The sequence below is a fragment of the Notamacropus eugenii genome, chromosome 1 (genome assembly GCF_028372415.1).
Source record: "Notamacropus eugenii isolate mMacEug1 chromosome 1, mMacEug1.pri_v2, whole genome shotgun sequence".
Taxonomy (NCBI): Eukaryota; Metazoa; Chordata; class Mammalia; order Diprotodontia; family Macropodidae; genus Notamacropus; species Notamacropus eugenii.
In genome coordinates this window covers 242,078,598-242,099,436 of record NC_092872.1, presented here as the reverse complement: position 1 = coordinate 242,099,436, position 20,839 = coordinate 242,078,598, and the positions used below count along the sequence as shown (strand labels likewise).

Here is a 20,839-nt window from a genome sequence, read left to right as displayed (position 1 = left end):
ATAGTTTTGAGAACTGCCCAAAGTGCTAGGGGGTGATGGCTTCCCCATAGCCAGCTCCTCAGAAATATATTTCAGAGGAAGGACTTGAACCCAAGTTTTTTTGGCCCAAAGAGTGATATTCATATGTCACTGCCTCTCATAATATATTTTTGAAAGGATAATGTGTGAACATTTTGAAAAGGAAGTAATGATCCGTAAGAGTCAGCATGGTTTCATTAAGTATGAGTCATGCAAACACTAATCTAATTATATTTTTCACGGGGTAACTAGAGAGGTTGATAAGTGCAATCTTATCTGCATAACATACCTGGATTTCAGCAAATTAATTGATAAAGTTGCCTCATGTGATCCTTGAGGATAAGACGGAGATATGTGAAGTAGACAACTGCGTGGAACTAAAATTAGTTGAATGACTGGACCCAAAGATTATTCAGTGATGGATACACATGAACTTAGAGAGGTGTCCCTAGTGAAGTGTCCCTAGGCTCTCCCCTTGGCCCTGTGCTTTTTGCCATTTTATGGTTTGAACAGACACAAATGAAATGTTCATCAAGTGTGCAGATGGCACAAAGCTGGCTAGAGTGCCTAATATGTTGGATAATAGAGTCAAGATCCATGAAAGATCTTAATATGCTAAATTATGGATTGAATCTAATGAGAATGAACTTGCTATGGATAGATCTACAGTCATATGCTTGAGCTTCAAAGGAATCAGCTTCATAAGTACATGGTGGGAGAGAGATGGCTAGACATTCATTTGTGTGAAAACACTCCTAGGGTTTTAGTGGACTACAAATTTAATGTAAGCCAAGACATGACAGCCAAGAAACCTTAATTCAATAGAGGCTTGGTGTCCATAAAAAGAGAAGGTATAGTTCTACGGTAATCCACCTTGATCACATTATATATGGAGCATTCATTTCTGTTTATTAGTCTCTACAGTAAAGGTTCTTAACTTGGGATCCGTGAACTTTAAAAAAAAATTGATCACTGTTTCAATATAATTAATTTCCTTTATAAGCCTATGTATCTTATATGCATCTAAAAACTATTTTGAAAAGGGATCTATAGGTTGACTATAGTCCCAAAAGGGCTTATAACACAAAAGAGGTAATTAGAGTATTTCCAAAGGAGAGAAACTAAGGGATCAAGGAGACTAAAAATAATGCTGTATCTGAATCATTCAAAGAAATTGGGGTGTTTAGCCTAGAGAAGATATAGGTGAGTGTGAAAACTGATTGCAAATATTCATATGGCTGATGTGTAGGAGAGAGGCAATAATTTTTCAACTCCATTCAAGAGAGTAAAACAAAAGCAATGACTGGAAGTTACAGAGAGGGAAAGTAAGAAAAAATCTTCCCAACAACTAGAGGTCTTCAAAAGTGGAACTGGTTGCTTTGTGGAGTATTATAGATATCTCCTCATAGGACATCTGCAAGAAGAGACTGTATGGTTATACAGTAGAGATATTGTAGTTGTGATGCCTGTACAAATATGAATTATATTAGATGACCCTAAGGTACTCTCCAGGCAGCTAGGTGGTGCATGCTGGGCCTGAAGTCAAGAAGACCTAAGTTCAAATTCTACCTCAAACACTTATGATCTGTGTGACCCTGGATGAGTCACTTAACCCCATTTGCTTCAGTTTCTTCATCTGTAAAATGATCTGGAGAAGAAAACGGCAGACCACTCCAGTATCTTTGCCAAGAAAACCTTAAATGGAGTCACAAAGATTTGGACACAACTGGACAATAACCACAACACCAGCAACAATAATAACAAGGTCCTTTCTGTCTCTCAGATTCTGTAATTCTCTCTAAGAATCTATGACTCCAGCTCTAGACCCTATGATCCTAAGTTCTGATGGAAAATGACCATGCAATTATTATGTAGAAGACCTTAATAAATATGTTACCAAGTCACCACTGAAACACTCTTCCAACTACCTCACCCCCATGCCAGATAGGAATGGTCCTGATCAGATTTGAGAATAGCTCTTATTGGGCTCTATAGAAACAAGAGGTTGGTCCATGTTAAATTGGCAACAAGATGAAGTGGAAAGTATGCTAGACTAGGAGCCAGAAGACCTGGGTTTGATTTCTAGTCTAGATACTATCTTCATGACCTTAGCCTTAGCCTTTTCATCACCTGTAAAATGGGCTTAGTAATAACCTGTACTACCAACTTACAGGATTGCTGTGAGAATCAAAGATAATGCATGTGAAAGTCAGCAAGTCCAAAAGCATTTATTAAGTACCTACTGTGTGAAGATTTGAGAAATATAAGTTATTATATTTCCAAGCAAAGCTGGAGTTCAATGCAATTACATTAGCACTTATTAAATACTTACTATTCATATACAAAAGTGTATTAGGGAGTATTTAATATAACTCACTGTCTATCTTCAAGTACATGAAAGTCTGTCATGGGAATGGGATTTATCTTGCTTGGCTTGGCCCCAAAGAGCAGAAGTAGCTGTAATGGACTGAAGTTGAAGAGGAAATTTTTTTGAATGGCAAAAGCATTTATTAGGATCATATACTAAGAAAATTAGAGCTGCAAGAGAATTTGCAGAATATTTAATTCAATATTCCCATTTTCTAGGTATAGAGATTGAAATATTAAGTGATTCTCCAATGTTACAGAGGTAGTAAGTGCTAGAGTCAGAAATCAAACCTGAATCTTCTGATTTCAAAGTTAGCCCTAAAAGATATCTAGCTATATAAATGAACAAATAGTAAAACAACAAGCATACCACCCACATGGTCTATTGCTACTACAGAGATGAGTTCAAAGTGTAAACAGTAACTATACCACCCATGTGGCATTGAAAGAATACTGATTGTAAAGCGTCTATTCTGTCTGGATTGATGGTCTCTCTCAAATGATCTTTACCTGAAGAATTTCTTCATAACCTTCCAGGACTCCAACTTTGCTGTCTCTGGAGACACAGTTCCCTTTGAATGGGTAAGGATTCTAAGCCAAGTTTTACATAGGTCAATGGCTTAACAACAGTTAAGCTTCATATAGGTTGGTTGGCTTAACAACTTTACCAGCCCACTTTGGAACTGATTTTAGGGAGTACTCCTCCTGAAAACCATGGCAATGTTCAGTTGATCCTTTCTAACCTTTTGATTTATCTGTTATTAAAAGTAGTAAAATATCCTGATTTGGGGCAACTGGTCAGGCAGTTATATGAACTCATGATTTTATTTCTTTCTCCCTCCCCAAACTATCCATTTCTGTTCTAACATAATCAGTCTTCAAAACTCAGAATGATACTATATGCTCTACTACCAAGGACCAAGGGTCAATTGTGGAAAGAGAAATGGAAGGGAGAAGGTATGTCCAATTTGGAACAATAAGTGATTCACTTTGTCTGGAACACAGTGTATGAGGAGAGTAATGTGAAATTGGTCTGGAAAGGCTGGTGGGAATCAGATTTCAGTGAAACTTAAATGCTAAGCTGAGAAGTTTCTGTTTTTTACTGGAGCCAATAGGGAGCCATTAAAAATATTTGAGTAGAAAAATGATACAGATTTACATTTTAGAAATATTAATTTGGCAGCTGTATGGAGGATGGATTAAGGAGGAGGGAGACCAGAAGCAGGGAAGCAAAGTAAGGGGCTTTTCCAATAGTCAAAACAAACGGCAATGAGAGTCTGAATTCAGGCAGGAGCTAAATAAGTGCAAGAAGCAATCTTTCAGATCCTAATCCTAATCTTCATCTTCCTCAGAAGGTGAAGAATTTCTTATTTCTGGAGGTCCTCAGGCAGTGGTTAGATGGTCACTTGAGGGGATTCTTAGTCAGAAAGGGGTCAGATCAGGTGGTTAGTTGTTTAGTTGTCATGAAGTACTGCTGAAGGATCATCACTCATTTTAGGTCATAAATCATGTCTAAAACTGGAACTGAGGCACCTAGATGGTTTAATGAATAGAGTACTGGATGTGGAGTCAAGAATATATGAGTTCAAATCTAGCCTCAGACACTCACTAACTGTGTGACCTTAAGTAAGTCATTTAACTTCTGTTTGCCTTAATTCACTGGAGAAGGAAAAGGAAACCACTCCAGTATCTTTGCCAAGAAAACAATATATGGGATCATGAAGAGTCAGACAGGACTGATGAACTAAACATTCAAAAACCTGCAAGAGACTTTAGAGGTCATCTAGTCAAATCCCCTAATTTTACAAATGAGGAAACTAAGGCCCAGGAAGTTAAGTGATTTAACCTATGGGATCTTTTGGTTAGAAATTTCCAAAGGTTGGGTAAGAAACCATGTCCCCTGACTCCAGAAGCAGTACTCCCTTCACTGTAGGACACTGTCTTCTGGGTGAGTTACTCCAATCACAAAGAGATGGGTTTAGGAACCAAAAGTTCCTACTCATTCTAGCCCTTTTCCACTATTCCTGGTTTCCTGTCTTATTTCCCTATCAAAGATGGTCTGGGCTCCTGACCACTGAGCTAAACAATAGAATAAGATCACAGTAGATCCAGTCATAGAACTGAAGGGACCTTGGAGGGGCCCTAATCTTATTTTTTATAGATGAGGGAACCAGATCAGAGAGGTTAAGCAACTTTTCGAAGTCACCCAGCAAAGTTAGTGACAGCCTCGGGACTAGAGCACACATTTTTCAGCTTCTGCTTTCATAACGTTTCTACCATGGAATTATTTTTTCAGTCCTTAGGCTATTGCCAGATCCCTATGTCTTTTACCAGCTGGGCTACTTCTCGACCAGATGCCAATCATGGAAGGAATTCTCTTCCCTCAAGGAGGAAGCACCCAAAAGAGTAGATTTGGCAACTTCCCTCTATGTATATGGTAAGGGAGGGGAGAGCTTTCCTAGAGGTTCCCTTTGGGACTCATGCTACTGACCCTGCTATCAGAGCTGTGCTGGGGGCTCAGAAGACTCCTGTGTTGATTTCATTACTTCCACTTCCTTCCATAACCTGATTAGTCTGAAGTCTATGAAATCCAGGGCTCAAGTCTAGGGGGTTGGGGGAAGGGAAACCAGTTTACTGCCTGGAAATGAAGACAAATTGCATTAGGGGGGCAAGATCAGCATCTTGCTCCTGCCCCAGGGGCTGCTGGGCCAGTAGGGAATTGGTTAGGCTGACTACACAAGAGCTGCCTAACTTGGCTGACTAAACTCATTCATTCATTCAGCAAACATTTAACAAACACCATCTCTCTGTGTCAAGCTTCTTTGTGAAACAGATAGTTCCCTAAATATCTAATAAATAGTCTCAACTTAGGGAGAGAAGATTAGCCCATGTGAAACAATTGGAGAACTGAATCCTATAATGTCAAAGCTGGGAGGAACCTTAGATATCAGCTGTGACAGTGGTTCTTCACCTTTATTTTATATCATGGACTGAACCTTTGGGCAATCTGAGCAAGCCTTTGGACTCTTTCTCAGAAGAATGTTTTTAAATGTAGGAAATAAAATATATGAGGGATTACAAGGGTAACCAGATACTTTGAAATACAGCTATCAAAATATTTTTAAAAACAAGTTTACAACTCCAGATTAAGAACCCTGATCTAGCCCTAGCTCCTCATTTTATGGAGGAAGAAACTGAGGAATAAGAAGGGGAAGTGATTTATCCAAGATCCCAGAGTCACTAAGTGTTAAAGCCAGAATCAGGATCCAAGTCTCTTGACTCTTAAGGTGCAATATTTTTTCCAGTGTGCCAGATTTCCTCCCGAAATAAGCTAGCACGTGGTTAATATCTACAGTGTGCAGTACAAATTGTTTCTGTAATTAAGCATTTTTGGAATTCAGAGTGGGGAAAATATCACTGTGGACTGGCAAGCCAGGACTGATATATAGATATTGATGATCCTTCAGTAGTACTTCATGACAACTGTACAACTGACTACCTGATCTGACCCGTTCCTAACTAAGAATCCCCTTGCTTGGTCCTCCAACCACCACCTGGGAAACTCCAGAGATACGAAACCCTTCACATTCCGAGAAAGACAACACCCATTTGGTTTGGAAGATTGCCTCTTCAACTTCAGGCCATTGTAGCTACTTTTGCTCTTTGGGGTCATGTCAAACAAGACAAATCCCATTCGCATGTCAAACTTTGAAATACTTGAAGACAGACATCATGTCACCCATCAAATCTTTTCTCCTCCAGGTTAAACACTCTCATTTTCCTCAAATGATCCCCATAAGGCATAGTCTCTAGTCTCACCATACTGACTGCCCCCTCTCTAAGCTCCCTTAGCTTGTAGGAAGCATTTAGGAGTTGACGAGTCTTAAACTGAGCTACAATATCTTGGTATCATGGCTACTAGTGGAGCAAGTGAGATCTCAGGAACTGTCCATAAAAGTTCCTTAATGATCATAACTTATGTGTAAGCAAATGCTTGCACTGATAAGGAGAGATGATTCACATTGCATTGGATTAACACCTCAATGGACATGACATCTCAGTGAAAAAAAATCATCTAGTGGATGGCTTCTTTAATGCCCCTTATCTAAGTTGTTCCTCTACCATGGCTTGCTTATCAAGAGAAACTATAGTAATTGACATTTACAGCTTCAGATGTACATGTTCCTTTCACTAAAATAATAATATATCATAATATATGATGCTATATTAGTGTAATATAATTAAATATAATACATAATTATAAACAATAATAATAATAAAATATGATTTTTCAAGAAAAGGCATGCTTCATTTGGCATAAGTTTCTCTGACACCCTTTGACAGAATTCTTTGTGACCTCTCAGCAGCAATATTTAGCCATGGAATGAAGTATCTCCTCTTCTCTTTCTCTTCCTCCTTTTCCTTTTCTTCCTTCTCTTCTTCCTTTTTCTCCTTCTCCTCCCCCTTCTCCTCTTCCTTCTTTTCCTCTTCCTCAGGTAGAAGTGGAAAGAAAAACAGATTTTCTCCTCAGAAGCAATAGAAAGAACGTCAGTCTTTCTTTCACCAAACAAATCGGCCTGATAACAAATGACAGTGCTGAAAGAGAGTTGCAACTTTAATATCTTTCTGGTAAATTATCTGAGTTCTCTTTTTGAGAGATCTCACCTTATTTTTATGATTAGAAACAAATTTTTCTTCTTTAGTAACTGAGCCATAATCAGGTAAAGTACTTGTTGTTCAGTCATTTCAGTAGTATCTGACTTTATGACCTCATTTTGGGTTTTCTTGGCAAAAATATTGGAGTAGTTTGCCATTTCCTTCTCCAGCTCATTTTACAGGTAAGGAAACTGAGGATAACAAGTTAAATGACTTGTTCAGGGTCACACAGCTAGGATGTGTCTGACATCAGATTTAATCTCAGATCTTCCTGCCTCCAAGCCTAGCATTCTATCCACTGAGCCACCTAGTTGTCCCTATGTGTTCCATAATCATAAAACAGTCCTGATGTTATTACCCTAGTGTTAACTTCAAAGTTCTCTAACTTTTCACTTGTAAATAAATCTTTGAAACAAAACACTGAACCAGACTTGGTTCTATTTTCATTCCAAACTTCTATAACCTGTCTTAGGCAAATAAGTACCTACAAATATTGAGGCTGACTTAGTTTAGCCATTGCTTTCCCAGAATCCTAGATTAGATTCATGCCCTGGACAAGTGAATTGTCAAGGATGCCCTCGCCTTCCACAAGTACTTATTACCTACTCCGTTCCAGGTACAAGAACAATAACTCCAGATACGTGTAGTGCTTCACAGGTCACAAAGCAATGTCCTCACAAATCCTCTGTGAAGTAAGAAGAACAAGTAACCAAGCCTAGACTTAAAGCCAGATTATCTAATTCCTGTGCTCTTTTCACTTTGCTGTGATGCTTTGAGCCAGCTATTGACCCTTTGTGCAGTCCAAACAGTCAAAAATCAGAACCATCCCCTTCTAAATCTCCTCTTGTCTCTGTTTCCTAGAGGCCGGACAACTTTATGACTCCCAGCAATTGCACGGATGTTCCTGTCCTGAACCCTACACTCCTCGATGCAGAACTTGGCACCATCCGTGAATCATGGTCCAAGGAATTTCCAGGTCCAGAGTCAGAGGCTGAGGGTGAGGCTGAGCCACTGCCTGGGCCAGAGACAGAGCACGAATCAGAGCCTGAGCCAACACCATCACCAGAGTCTGAGCCGGAGCTTGAGCTACTGACAGAGCTAGAGCCAAGGCCTGAGCCCAAACCAGGCTATGTGGACAAGTGTCTTTCTGTACCTTCCCTGGAAAATTTCAGACCTCTACAGCTGCCACAACAAACAGTGAGTAGCTCTCTGCCTTCTGGAGGGAAGGTCCTACCTTAGAGTAGAGGGGAGGGGAAAGAAGAGATGGGAAGGGACAGCTCTTGGGTCAGAGTTTTCTAGGTGAAGGTTGTGCATCTTGCTGACCAGCAAGTGCTGGTGTGCTCTAAGAGTGAATTCTACATGGGAAAATCTGGATTGACACCAATGGGAGGGTGAAGGAAAGAGTGGGAAGAGGGAGATTCTTTACTTCGGAGTAGGATTCTTCATTTTGTGAAAGACTTCACCACCAGACTCCTTGACATGTCAAACTCTCCCGATGTCTTTAAAGTAGGACTCAATTTACACATATATACCTTACATACAGTGCCTTCTCAACCCAAAGAGAACAAGAACTTCCTGAATGCTCTCCCCATCATATAAAATTGAAGTTCAGAGAGGAAAAGCCTTTTTCCCTTATCAGATAGCATGTATCCTGGATTATGAAACATAGATCTGTCCTCAAGCTGCTTTGTTGTTAACTAGGCTCTCTCTGACTCCACTTTTACAATCCAGAGTAAAGGAGGAAGCTTATCTCTGATTGGGTTGGGATTCAATTTGGGAAAAGATCCTATGACCAAGTAGAAACTCACACACCCTATCCTTCCCTGTTGTTCTTCAACCAAATTCAATCATCTTTCCATTAACTTGATGGTCGACAGACAGTAATCTTGCCTAGGTTAGAGAAGAGATCTGACTCAGAGACAAGAAATGGTCTTGGGGATGGTTAGAAGTATGAGACGCCTAAGTGCTCAAGCTCTGGAAGATCACCTCTTTCCTATTCTTTGCCCTGTCTAGTCATTATCATCATTTTCCCTCCATTTTCCCTGTAAAGAATCCCATGGAATTTCCTAGCATCTTAGACAGGATGGAAAAATATAGCTGATCCATACTGATTATCCTTCAGTAGTCCCCCTGTCTACTAAAAGCCTTGACATTTCCCATTGAATCTACAACAGTTTCCTTTATCATGACCCCACCTTATTTGGACCTACAGAATGGGCTGCCAGTATTTCATGACAAATGGGTATTCCCAGGGAGCTTTCCAAGCTTCTGATTGGGGGGGGGGGGGGGGCGGCGCTAAACTACAAAGGCCCTATCCCTGCCCTCGTAAATATAGAATGATACAATGGAGTCCTAAATGTACGCTCAGAGAATTGCAGAAGGTAAATAGTGCCTTCATTTGAACTGTGAAAAACAATGTTTCATAATGGATACCACTTTAGATTTAGTATCCAAAAGATCAAGGTTAAAACCATACCTCAGTACTTACTAGTTTATATAACCCTGGATGGGTCACTTCACCTCTAGATTCATCAAGCAATACCCTAGGACTTACAATAACACTAAGTCACCTACAGCTCTGCCTTATCTTGGGGAAGTCCCCATTCCCAAATATCCATAGAATTTTTCCCCAAATGAAAGCACAATCCTGCTCAAATCACAGATCCTCTGCATATGATGCAATTTATCCTTAATCTCAGAAGTGGCAGAGGAGTAATCATACTTGTTAATCATCTCCAATTTAAATTAGTTTTAATTCAAGGAGCATGAAGTATCTACTGTACTCCAGGTAGAGCCAGTTTGGCACAGTAGATAGAAGGGCAGCCTTGGAGTCAAGGCATGCCTCTGGCATAGACTGGCTTGTAGCCCTAGACACATTACTTAATCTCTCAGTGCCCTCTAGAACAGTCTAGACAATTCTCTGTGACTACAAGTTCCTTATCTATGTTGGCAGGCAGAGATTTGTCACTCTAGTGAAACTATCAAGTACTCTAAACATTCCTTTCTTACCCAAGTAACAAGCATTGTTTTTGGTACTTGAGATACCTAAGAGAAAAAGAGAAAAATGGACAAATGGACTCTAAGATGTGTTTACTCCTTCTTCATCTGATTGGATTTGAAAGCATGTCCCCTACAATAAGATGATTCCAGCAACTGTTCAGCTTCTTCAGTTAGAAAAGAAAAAGAAAAGCAAATAATCCAAAAGATTTATCCAGGAAACCAAAAACAAGAGGAGAGTTAATTACGGTTAATCAATTGGCTGGAGTATGGAGCCATCCAGGTGCTTAATTAGTATTGGCTACCAGAAATAGGAATCTTTTTTTTGTCCTGATAGAGCTTCAAAATGTGTTTGGGGGAAGAGGTGAAGCCAATATCTGTGTTCCAACAGCATATACATACATAGATAATTCTTGCTCAATGTCAGTCCTTGTACAATACTTGAGGTAATTGCTAGCATACGTTGGCTGATGAATCCATCTAGCATTCACCCAAAATGGAGAAACAAGAATCTCTCTATCCATTATGGGCCTGATGAGATAAAAAAAATTATTACAGAAAGAAATATGACAAATATCACTCTCACAGTAGTATGGAACACTGGTCATCACAAATGGTGCAAAGACTTCAGTCACTTGATGTTTTATAGTCCTCTGAGAAAAACATCCAGTAGGCAAGCATGCAAAACTACCTCATTTCCTTTTTTATAAAAGGAAATATTTTTTAAAAAATCTTTGTTAATGAAAATGTTAATAGATTTGCAAATCAAGAGAACACTGTTAATTTAGTTTATCTTGATTTTAGCAATCTATTTGACAGTCTCTCATGCTTTTTATTCTTATGAATAAACAGGATAGAGATGAGGGTTGGGTGATAATGCAATTAGGTGGATTCACAACCAGTGGGAATGACCAGGGTCAAAAAGTCATCATTAATGGTTTCATGCCAGTGTGAAAGTTCTCCAGTGGAGGGTCCTTGGCATCTTTGTTAACGTTATACTAGTTAGTGTGGGGCTTTTTTTAATCAGTGATTTGTATAAAGGCCATAAGTGACATGTTTGCATATAATACTTGCAGAAGACACAAAGTTGGAAGGGTTAAGCAACCTGTTGGTTGACAGAGTAGGGGTCCACAAAGATCTTAACAGTCTAAAACAGTTTAGAAGATTAGGTCCCATTTTGTAAAAATTATATTTAATAGGCATAAATGTAAAATCTTAGCCACTTGAACCCCTCCCCCCCATATCAATTTGATAAATTCAAGTTACACTATGCATGGCTAGACTGCATTTTGCCTAAAAACAATATTGGAAGAGGGGAGGCAGTGGAATAGAAATTCAATATGTCAGCAGTATGATATGGGAGCCAGGAAGCTAAAGCAAAATTAGGCAACATTAAGATAAGTATAAAGTCTAAAACTAGAAGGTAAGAATGACCCTGTACTCTATCCTGGTCAGACCATACCTAAAGGAGTTCACTCAGTTCTGGGTACCACATTTTAGGAAGGACATTAATGAAGATTGCCCATAGAAGGATGAAAGAGATGGGCAAGGGTTCTGAGTTCATGCCACTTGAAGGAGCTAATTGTAACTATCCTAGAGGAGAGACTTGGGGAAAACATTATACCTGTCCAAAAGTATTTGAAGAACTTTCAGGTGAAAGGAGGCCAAGATCTGCTCTGTATGGCCAAAGAAGGCAGGAAAGAGGTAGAAACTGCAAATGAAAACGTTTAGGATTTATATAAGGGAAAATATAAACTTTCGAAAGTTCTCAACAAGAGGCGATAGGTTTTCCTTCCCCAGAGGGCTTCCCGTGAAGCCTAGATGACCAACTGTTGGTTATAATGTAAAGGGGATCTCTGTTAGAATATATTGGATTCAATAGCTTCTGATGTCCCTTTCAGCTTTGAAATTTATAATTTATAATTCTGTGACTCTTCTTATAGGCTGACTTCTATGCCTTGAGCCAATCTCCTCTCCTCTTTTTTTAAACCTTGTTCTATTTATTCTTCTGTTCATGAAAAACTAGCTTCTATCTGGAAACCTTATGCTCAGCAAGTTTCAAGTAAAGACAAACTTTCTCCTTGAATATGTTTTGTGATACTAAGCAGAGTATGAATAAGCCTTTTTAGCTAAATATTATCCAGCCTGGCCGGTGAATGTTACTGGGGAAAGAAGGTTAGAGGGAAAGCAATGCATTTTGAATTTTTACAAGCCATGGGCCCACCTGCCTGGGGAATTCAAACTATTAATGGGCTCTATTGAGACTTGCTAAAAAATTGTCATTGTATTGAAATAGTAAACGAGATTAGGGTGAATAGAAGGGGTGGTGTCATAAAAGAAGGGAAGCGTAGGAACACATGTTTGAGGAAAAGGAAAGAAGGAGGACAAAGAAGACAAAAAATTTCATCATTGGAAAAAAAAGTGAATAAGAAAGTGTGGTTATGCTCTGGGGCACGGGGCTTGTATTCAAGGGGAGTTGGGATAAGATTTTCCATATCCAGTTTTTTCCATAGCCAGGCACAAATACCTGAACACTAAATCTCAAGGGTCTCGCCTCCTTAGGAAGTACCCAGCCAGCTTTGTTTTTCATATATATGGCTGAAGTTGATTTTGTTGTAGTTCTGTTGACCTCACTTTACATCATTTCCTATGTCTTTCCATCTTTACTTTTTTCATGAAGTGCTTAGAACACTCCCTTACATATGGACCCCTAAAAAATCTATCCCAGGTTCTAGACATGGTTCATAAGCATACACTGAAAACCGTAGGTCCTGGGCTTCCACCAGTTTGTTTCCTTTTATCAGCTAGCCAAAAGACACATTAGCTCAAAATACATTTTATTGAGCATCATAGCACATAAAGTAACAAGAAAAGATAAACCCACTATGGTCACCCATGATACACACCCTTTCATAAGTTACTATCACAAGAGAGTGCATACATGCAGAGGACGATGGTGAAAAGGGAACACATTTGAAGGGTACACATGTAGGATACGTGAAAGGGAACATGACAGGAATCTACATGCCTTAGGTGCATGCCTAGAGAATATATATGTATGGACATGTGTAGCCATGGGACGAAACATGGGCCACTCACTTTTCTTAGGCTACAAAACCCAATGTCTTCTGGTGATGTGTAAAAGCAAGCACCCTGACATTTCCAGGATGGCCTGTTGTACAGGTTCTTAGATCTACTTTTCCAAAAGAAAACCAACTTTTGAGGGGTCAGCAATCACTTTAATCAAGCACATGTATCATTCACTTAGTTCAGGGGGAAAAGTCAGCACCCTGAACTTCAGAAAAAATACATAGAAATCAAAATCAACAGACAGGGCTTCGAATTGTCTGATAGTAAGCAATACATACATCACAGATCAACAGACAGATAACTGTCTGACTGTACATACATAGTTACCAGAAATAGAAGCACCAACATCTAGGTTTTCAAAGCCAGGGAACTCCTTAATGGTTGCCCAGAGTCTTGTCTGGCCAAACAAACATTTCCAATGAGTAAGCCCCAAAGTAAAACCTCATCTCGGAGTAGTTATACATTTTTCAGAGTCAGAGGACATCACAACTCTTGAAAACCAGTGCATTAGAAATTAACAAAAGGTGTGGGCCTCTCCCAATCAAGTTTTCCATAATGGACAGGCCCATTGATGGATGGGGAAGATCTTTAACTCTCTGATTAGCATTATATGATGTCACCAAGCAACTCACTGATCTTCTGGACATCTTATTTCCTTTCTGACTATATTGGCTGGTCTCTTCTGAATGTCTCTGCTGGTCCCATGGCTGCTGAGTTGCTCTCAGTTGCTCTCTGCTAAAAATGCAATGGCTAGAAAGCCTCTTCCTGACAAGGACAAACTGGTCACTATTTTAGTGAATAGCTGAAGCTATGAACTGGGATACTCAGTTGCGGAGCTAACAAAAGCCAGCAAAATGTTCCTGGCTCACGTTGAGCCTATTGTCTCTTATAGCTTTTGTCTGGTGCTGATTCAAAATCCATAATCTCAGCTAATTCTCTGACAGATTTCAAAAATTCCTTTTAGCTTCCACTTAATTTCTGATTATGAGCTTATGTCCCCAAATCCATTTTAGAGATTCTGTTCCCACCGCCACCACCAAAAAAAAAAAAGAAAAGACAGAAGCCCATAGGAATTTTTGAAGTCTATCTGCCTAACATAAATAGAACTTCTTTGACTAGCATGAACATAAATCTAGGTGAAGCCAGCAAGGCACTCCTTCCTGCATTTTTATACATAAGGCTCAGCAACAATACCCTGTGACTTTTGCTCTGTGATTTGACCTACACAAAATCTTGCTTGGCTCCCTAATTTATATTTTTATTGTTGTTGTTTACGGTCATAATTATGTATATTTTATGATCCTTGCTGTCTATTCTTGATCCCTCTGAATACCACTCTTTTCCTTTGCAAATCAAATATGATGTTGTTACCTGGATTATTAGATGGCAGACTGAATAAAGGAAAGAAAGATTGAGTCCAGAAAGTAGGGTACCCAGGAATGGTGGCAGCAGCAGAGAGACGGGAAAATGTGATGTGGTGTTGGGTGTGGCAAGTCTCTTAAGCCAAGGGAACTAAACAGGCAAAAAGACCAAGATGGTCAGGTCCTCATATCTCAAATTCAGATTGACCAAGGTTTAGAAATAATTTTCAAATTTCCTTCCTGTATTTGCTCCTCACCTGGGGTCAATAATATTCATCGCTGTGCCAAATGTCCTTTTAGTATTTATTCCCAGTAAGGACTACGATGCTAATGCTGCCAGACTTTCTGGCTAAATTGTCCTGCTTGGAGAACTTTTGCTTCTTGGCCTGCCCCATCCCAATTCCCCCGTGTTGAACTAATGTGAGCCAGTGAACATGGGACTTGGAGTCAGGAGATATAAGGGTGCCACTCTGACACTTGTTAATAGTGTGATATGGAGCAGGTGACTTCACCTCTTTAGTAAAGTCAGTAAAATAGGGATGCCAATCCTTATACTACCTACTCTTGGGGTTGCAAGGGAAGTGCTTTGCAAATCTTGGATTGTAATATAAGTATGACTGATTATTAATAAATGGGTTAGATGCTTCAAACATCCCCTGTTTTATGGAAGAATGTTTATGCCTAAGCCAGTGAGGGATTAGAATATGGAGCAAGATAATGAGGACTACAGAGATAAAGACTGATGATAGATGATAAAACAACTGAGTGTGGTCTTGTAGCAACAGGCCATAGTTATATGTGCTAGTGCCCATGTTGATATGGCAACAGAACAGAAGCATGCAGCAACAGGACAAAGTGTTATCACAGTAGGATACCATAATATAACAATAGAATAGGGCTTTGCAGCCATGGAATGTGGTATCCTAACAATAGCATGTGGTAGTATAGCAACCACACAAGAAAAACAAACCCAAACCGCCCCCCTCCAGATCCCAGTCTCTCAGACTGTGAGCTATAGATGATCATCCCATAACGAGAGTGTATTTGGCTGTGTTCAATCTTGAAATATGCTCTCCAGGGTCCAAGAAACAATTTTCCCTCTGATTCCCTCTAGAGTCTTATTCAGCTTAATAGGAAATAAGGAATTTTCTTTGGAATAATACATTCTGCAAGTGATGGCAATAGCATGGGGTGGGGCAGTAATATGGGTCAAGTTCCTCCGTGAAATATAGTGAGGGAGAACAGTCTACTTGATTGAATCCTTGACTGTGCAGCCCATCTCCCCACTCCCACCCCAGCTCAAGGAAGACACAGAACTCTGTTCTAAGCATGCTTGTTGTGGAGAGACCAACCAACCATCCCTTCTGACCGCTTCCTAGAGCGGTCACTTCTTAACTCAAGGACACATTTCCTAATCTATGAAATGGGAGATGGCACCCCCATACTCACCCACCTCACATAGCCATAGGGAAGCTCCAATCAGATGAGGTGTAAGACTCTCTCTAAGAAATTGTGTGAATGAAGCTATGGCTGTTGTGGTATTTTTCCAATTCTTTTTGTTGTGGATAATAATATTGCTGTTGTCACTATGGCTGCTGTTGTGTTGTTACTGTTGTTGCTGTGGGGTTGTCGCTGTTGTCACTGTTGCTGCTACTGTGGTTGCCGTTGTATAACTGCCAACATTGCTGCTGTGGCTGCTTTGTTATTGTTGTCCCTTATAGAACTGTCTCTGCTGTTGCTGCTGTGGTGGTGGTTCTACTGTTGTGACTGTGTCCTTGTTTCTATCATTCCTGTTACCACTATTGCTTCTATTGTGTCATTCCTGTTACTATTACGTTACTGCTGGGGCGGCTAGGTGGTGCAGTGGATAGAGCACCAGTGCAGGAGTCAGGAGAACCTGAGTTCAAACCTCACCTCAGACACTTGACCTTGGACAAGTCACTTAATCCCAACTGCCTCATCTCCAGTCATCCTGACGAATATCTGGTCATTGGATTCAGATGGCTCTGGAGGAAGTGAGGCTGGTGATCTGCACAGCCCTCCCTCACTCAAAACAAAGTCAAGTGCAAGTCATGTCCTTATTTCTCTGATGGCATGGTCTTCTTTGGCAACGAAGGACGAACACACACATTACTGCTGCTGTTGGTATTGTCACTGCCACTGCTGTTGCCATCACATAATTACCACTGTTGTTGCCCTTGCCATTGTGTCATTGTTGCCACTTTGAATTGTTATTGCAGCTGTTGCTGTTGTGTTACTGTCACTGTTAGCTTGTTATCCCTGTTGGGATAAGAGAATTAGAACGGGAAACAAGAAGACCCACTTCTGAATCCTCCCTCGGACACTTAGTAGCTATGGGACCTCGCACATATCCCTTAGCCTTTCGTCTTATATTTTAGATTTAACAAGCATTTAAGAAGCACCACTTATGTGCCTAGGTTTTCCCATCCATAAAATGAGGATATTTGCTTTGCAGACTTTAAAGGGCTTATATGCCAGCTATCCCTATGGCTGTTTATTCTTGACATCAAGGCATTTCCAGTCCCTATCTAAATTTTCTATGCTTTTCACCTTGTTCTGCAGAAGTTGTTCTCTGGTTTATGTCAAAGCTATTACTCTCGCATTTTGTGAATCTTCCACTCAAGTCTTCTTCAAGTTATCTGATCTCTTTAGATTTAGTGATGCCAAAACATCACAGAGACAGCAAAGCAGTTTCCTGAGTTTCATATCAAAAGATAAGTAGTAATAGTAAAACAACTACATTTATGTAGCACTTAAGGTTTGTACAAAGTATTTTACAGCTGTTATCTTATTTGATCCCCACAATAACCCTATTAGTATTTTCTTTTACACATGAGGAAACTGAGGCAGAGATTTAAGAGACTTGCCCAGGGTCACCTAGGTGGGAAGTGTCTGAGGCCTTCTTCCTGCTTCTAAGTCTAACACTCTAAGCAGTATTGCACCTGACTGCCAACATGACTGCCCTTGTGATTTTCTTCTTTCATCAAGCCTTTATTAAACCCTTACTGAATATCTGATCTTAAGCCTATTGCTAGAGGAAGGGAGGCTTGAGGAGGGTTAATCAGGCAAGGTCTTCATTGCCTGGAGAAGAACTGGGACTTTGCCTGAAATTGCCTCTCTCGATCATTTTATATGAAGCAGCCCTCCACAGCCCTGTTAGCTCAGCTTAGTGTTCCCCTATACTTTAGGAGAGACAGGAGAAGAAGAGCTGGAGCTCTGAACCTCAGAGGTTTGGTTCCCGGTCCAGTTAGGAGACAAGATTCACACTCAAAGATGAGAATAATGCTGAATAGGATGGGTGATCAGCAGATATGGGTAAGACAGTAAGTATTAGAGGCAGCCAGGAAAAGAGATCTGTGTTAGACAAATTTGTAGCTCATTGACCAACTATAATGGATCAATGATTTCCTGGAGAAAGGTCCTTAACCCTGTGCTGTTCAATGTTTTTTATTACCAATGACGTGAATGAAGACATAGAAGACAATCATCAAATTTTCAGATGACAAAAATGAGAGGAAGTTAATACATTAGATGACAGAATAAAGATCCAATGGCTGGAACAATGTATCATGTTCGGGGTCAGAGCCCGAACCCCTGGATCCCCCTGACCCACAGGCTTCTACTCTGTGGGCCCTGAAGGAAGGAGACTGGAGACAAGATGATCCAGGCAACAACAACAACAACTCTCTATTCAGCTGAGGGTTAGGGTTTATAAAGGCTGATCCACCAATCACATACATGCTGAGCTCATCCCATTACTTCACCATCTCATGACTGTTCCACATCCTTACACCCGCAGTAAGGAAGAAAGCTTATCTTGTTCCTGCAGCTAGTTCCTGGGTTCCCAGGCTCACTTGTAACGTTACTGTACAGGACATTGGTATCTGCAGGAACATCAGGTTCCAGGGTCACACAGAGCTTCTGCCAGGGTGCGCATCAGCACCGTTCCCACGGGAACAGGCTTTGCCTCTGACTTGCACCCCCTGGGACCCTCTGGGCCCCTTACAACTCCCCCTTTTTGTTTTTGCAGCTCTGAGGTACCATACAAGCAATTCCAGGGGAGCCACAGTTGTGATCCAAGTCCGTAGTTCTATACAGGTGAAGTCTGGTATCTGTCCCATCACAATCACTACTATTATACTGCTCTGCACCTCTGCCCACATTCTTGCTAACCCTCCTACATATAGTCCATATAGCTAATTAGCAGGCCTAAGGCCATAGCAGATGTAAAGAAACAAGCAATCACAACACAGCTAATACATAGTTTTTGTCACGTCTAACAGCCAGATGTTGCACCATCTCTTTCTACAGAGAATGTATACTCTTGAGTTTGATACCAAGTATGATTTACCTTAGCAGGGAACATAGCATATGTGGGTTGCTGTATAATCATAGCAAAGGGGTCTGATTGAGAATTGATACATCGAGATAAAGTACAATACATATCATCCTTAATACCTCATGGTGGTGTGTCTGGTCTTGAAGGAGTGGTGGCCTAATAAGTGAGGATCCTGTTCCAATCAAATAGCAATATATACATCTGAGTAACAATATACATACATCTGACATCTGAGTGACAATATAAATACAACTGAGTCTAGGATACACATGACTGGTCAGTGAACAGTACTACGTAACTGGCACATGACTCCTATAGGTTCAGCTGACTGCTACAGAAGGAAGGGAGATAACGGCTGCTGCTGGGGCAGACTGTGTCCTTGAGGGAGATACTGCCTGAGATGGTATTTAGGGGCTAGAGAGAAACATATTTGGGAAAAGTGATTTCGGTATTAGGGTCCGAGGACATACGTTCAACTGTATACAATGCGAATTCGGTCTTAGGGCCCAAGTACATCTGGCCAAACTGAGGGCCCACTACGGCCAAACTGAGGGCCCACGTCACTCCCCCTTTTTGTTTTTTGCTGAAGAGAAGAACCCAGATCTACGGCGTAAGGGACGAAGGTCTCAGCGTCTGCAGCTGGCATCCTGATGAGAGGGGACGGAGAGCCGTCCCAGGCACACAAGGTCCCGATAGTGGAGAGGCCACAGCAGTCCAGAGGGTAACGAGCCGCAGACAGTAAGTCACATAGAGCCAGAACCGGTATCTCCAAAGTGGAAGACACGAAACCTGGAGGAGACAAAGCTGGCAAGGAGGTGAAGCAAGCAAAGGCCAAAATCGACCAGAAGGGGTTAAAAATGGTAGTTACATCATTCTGCTGTCTTCTGAACATACGTCCCCACACTGTCCCTACATGCTTAAACCCCCTGAAACTGGCACAAAAGTACCCGAAGCAATGATCAGGGTATATGAAGGGCCTTGATGACCCCACACACCCCACCTTCCCGTCTGCTTTCCCTAGTGTCAATCAAACCTGTTATGCATCCAAAGCTGTTGAACCCACCATCCAGACTGCTTTACCTTCCACAACCTTCCTACCACAGACAGGTAGCACACAAGGCATAGCGTCACTACCAGAGCTGTAGGGCCATACACAAAAGAGACCCCTAACTCGAACTGCACAACTGAAGAGACGTCCAGCAATGTTGCACAGGCTTGTTTATGTCCATGCTGGAAGAAAACTCGTAGAAATGAAGTGGAGAATACATTCACACATGGATTTCAACCTTTGCGTGTCAAAATAGCAAGATCTTTTCTGCTGCAGCACATCTTCCAGAAATCTGTCCGGTGCCTTTACAACAGTGTCACTTGAAGACAAAACCGTTTACAATGATAGTGAAAGCGAAAGTAACATTCCTCAAATGAACCAAAGCCGTAATCATCACAGAATGCCCAGGGAAAATGCGCAGGGGAATTTCGTGTTGGTAACAGTATAAGACTGATTACAGAAAAATGGTACTTCTTTTAAAATGCTTCTACACAATGAGGACATCTTAGGGTGAAAGGAATGTACAGAAATGTTTGATCATACCAAGTTCAGGTAAAATAATATCAGTGTTCCGATAAAACTAACATTGGTGTTCCCAGTACAAAAGGGCTCACATATGTTGCTGGTCACTTGCTATATTCAGAGAAATTTGCTATAGAAGGAAAAGCAGGGACATGTGGCATACCAAATAAGACAGGGTAAAACATCCCTGACTCTGTTTGAATTGGGTAACAGTGCAATACTCCAAACCATGCAGTATCTATTCCATAGCCAGACTCAGGAATAGTCAGGTGAGAAACATTCCTTTTTCCAGGACACAAGGGAAAAACTGACCAGGAGGATCCCATCCTAGAGTGAGTCTAGAATTGTCCCCTCGGTGTTTCCTATCCAGATACAAACTTCACCTGTTAACAGTGCAGGATCACAGTCCTTCTGAGTAAC

The 20,839-nt window shown here is 40.8% G+C and overlaps 1 protein-coding gene across 4 annotated transcripts in view; it reads left to right on the top strand.

The window, feature by feature from the left end:
* The window catches only part of CCDC33 (coiled-coil domain containing 33), a 204,134-nt gene that overhangs the window by 102,582 nt on the left and 80,713 nt on the right, over nucleotides 1-20,839 (top strand). For all 4 annotated transcript variants that reach the window (XM_072628381.1, XM_072628380.1, XM_072628379.1 and 1 more), the window contains exon 11: nucleotides 7,903-8,238. In XM_072628381.1, the coding sequence (XP_072484482.1) occupies nucleotides 7,903-8,238 (336 nt within the window). The remainder of the gene's footprint in view (nucleotides 1-7,902; nucleotides 8,239-20,839) is intronic.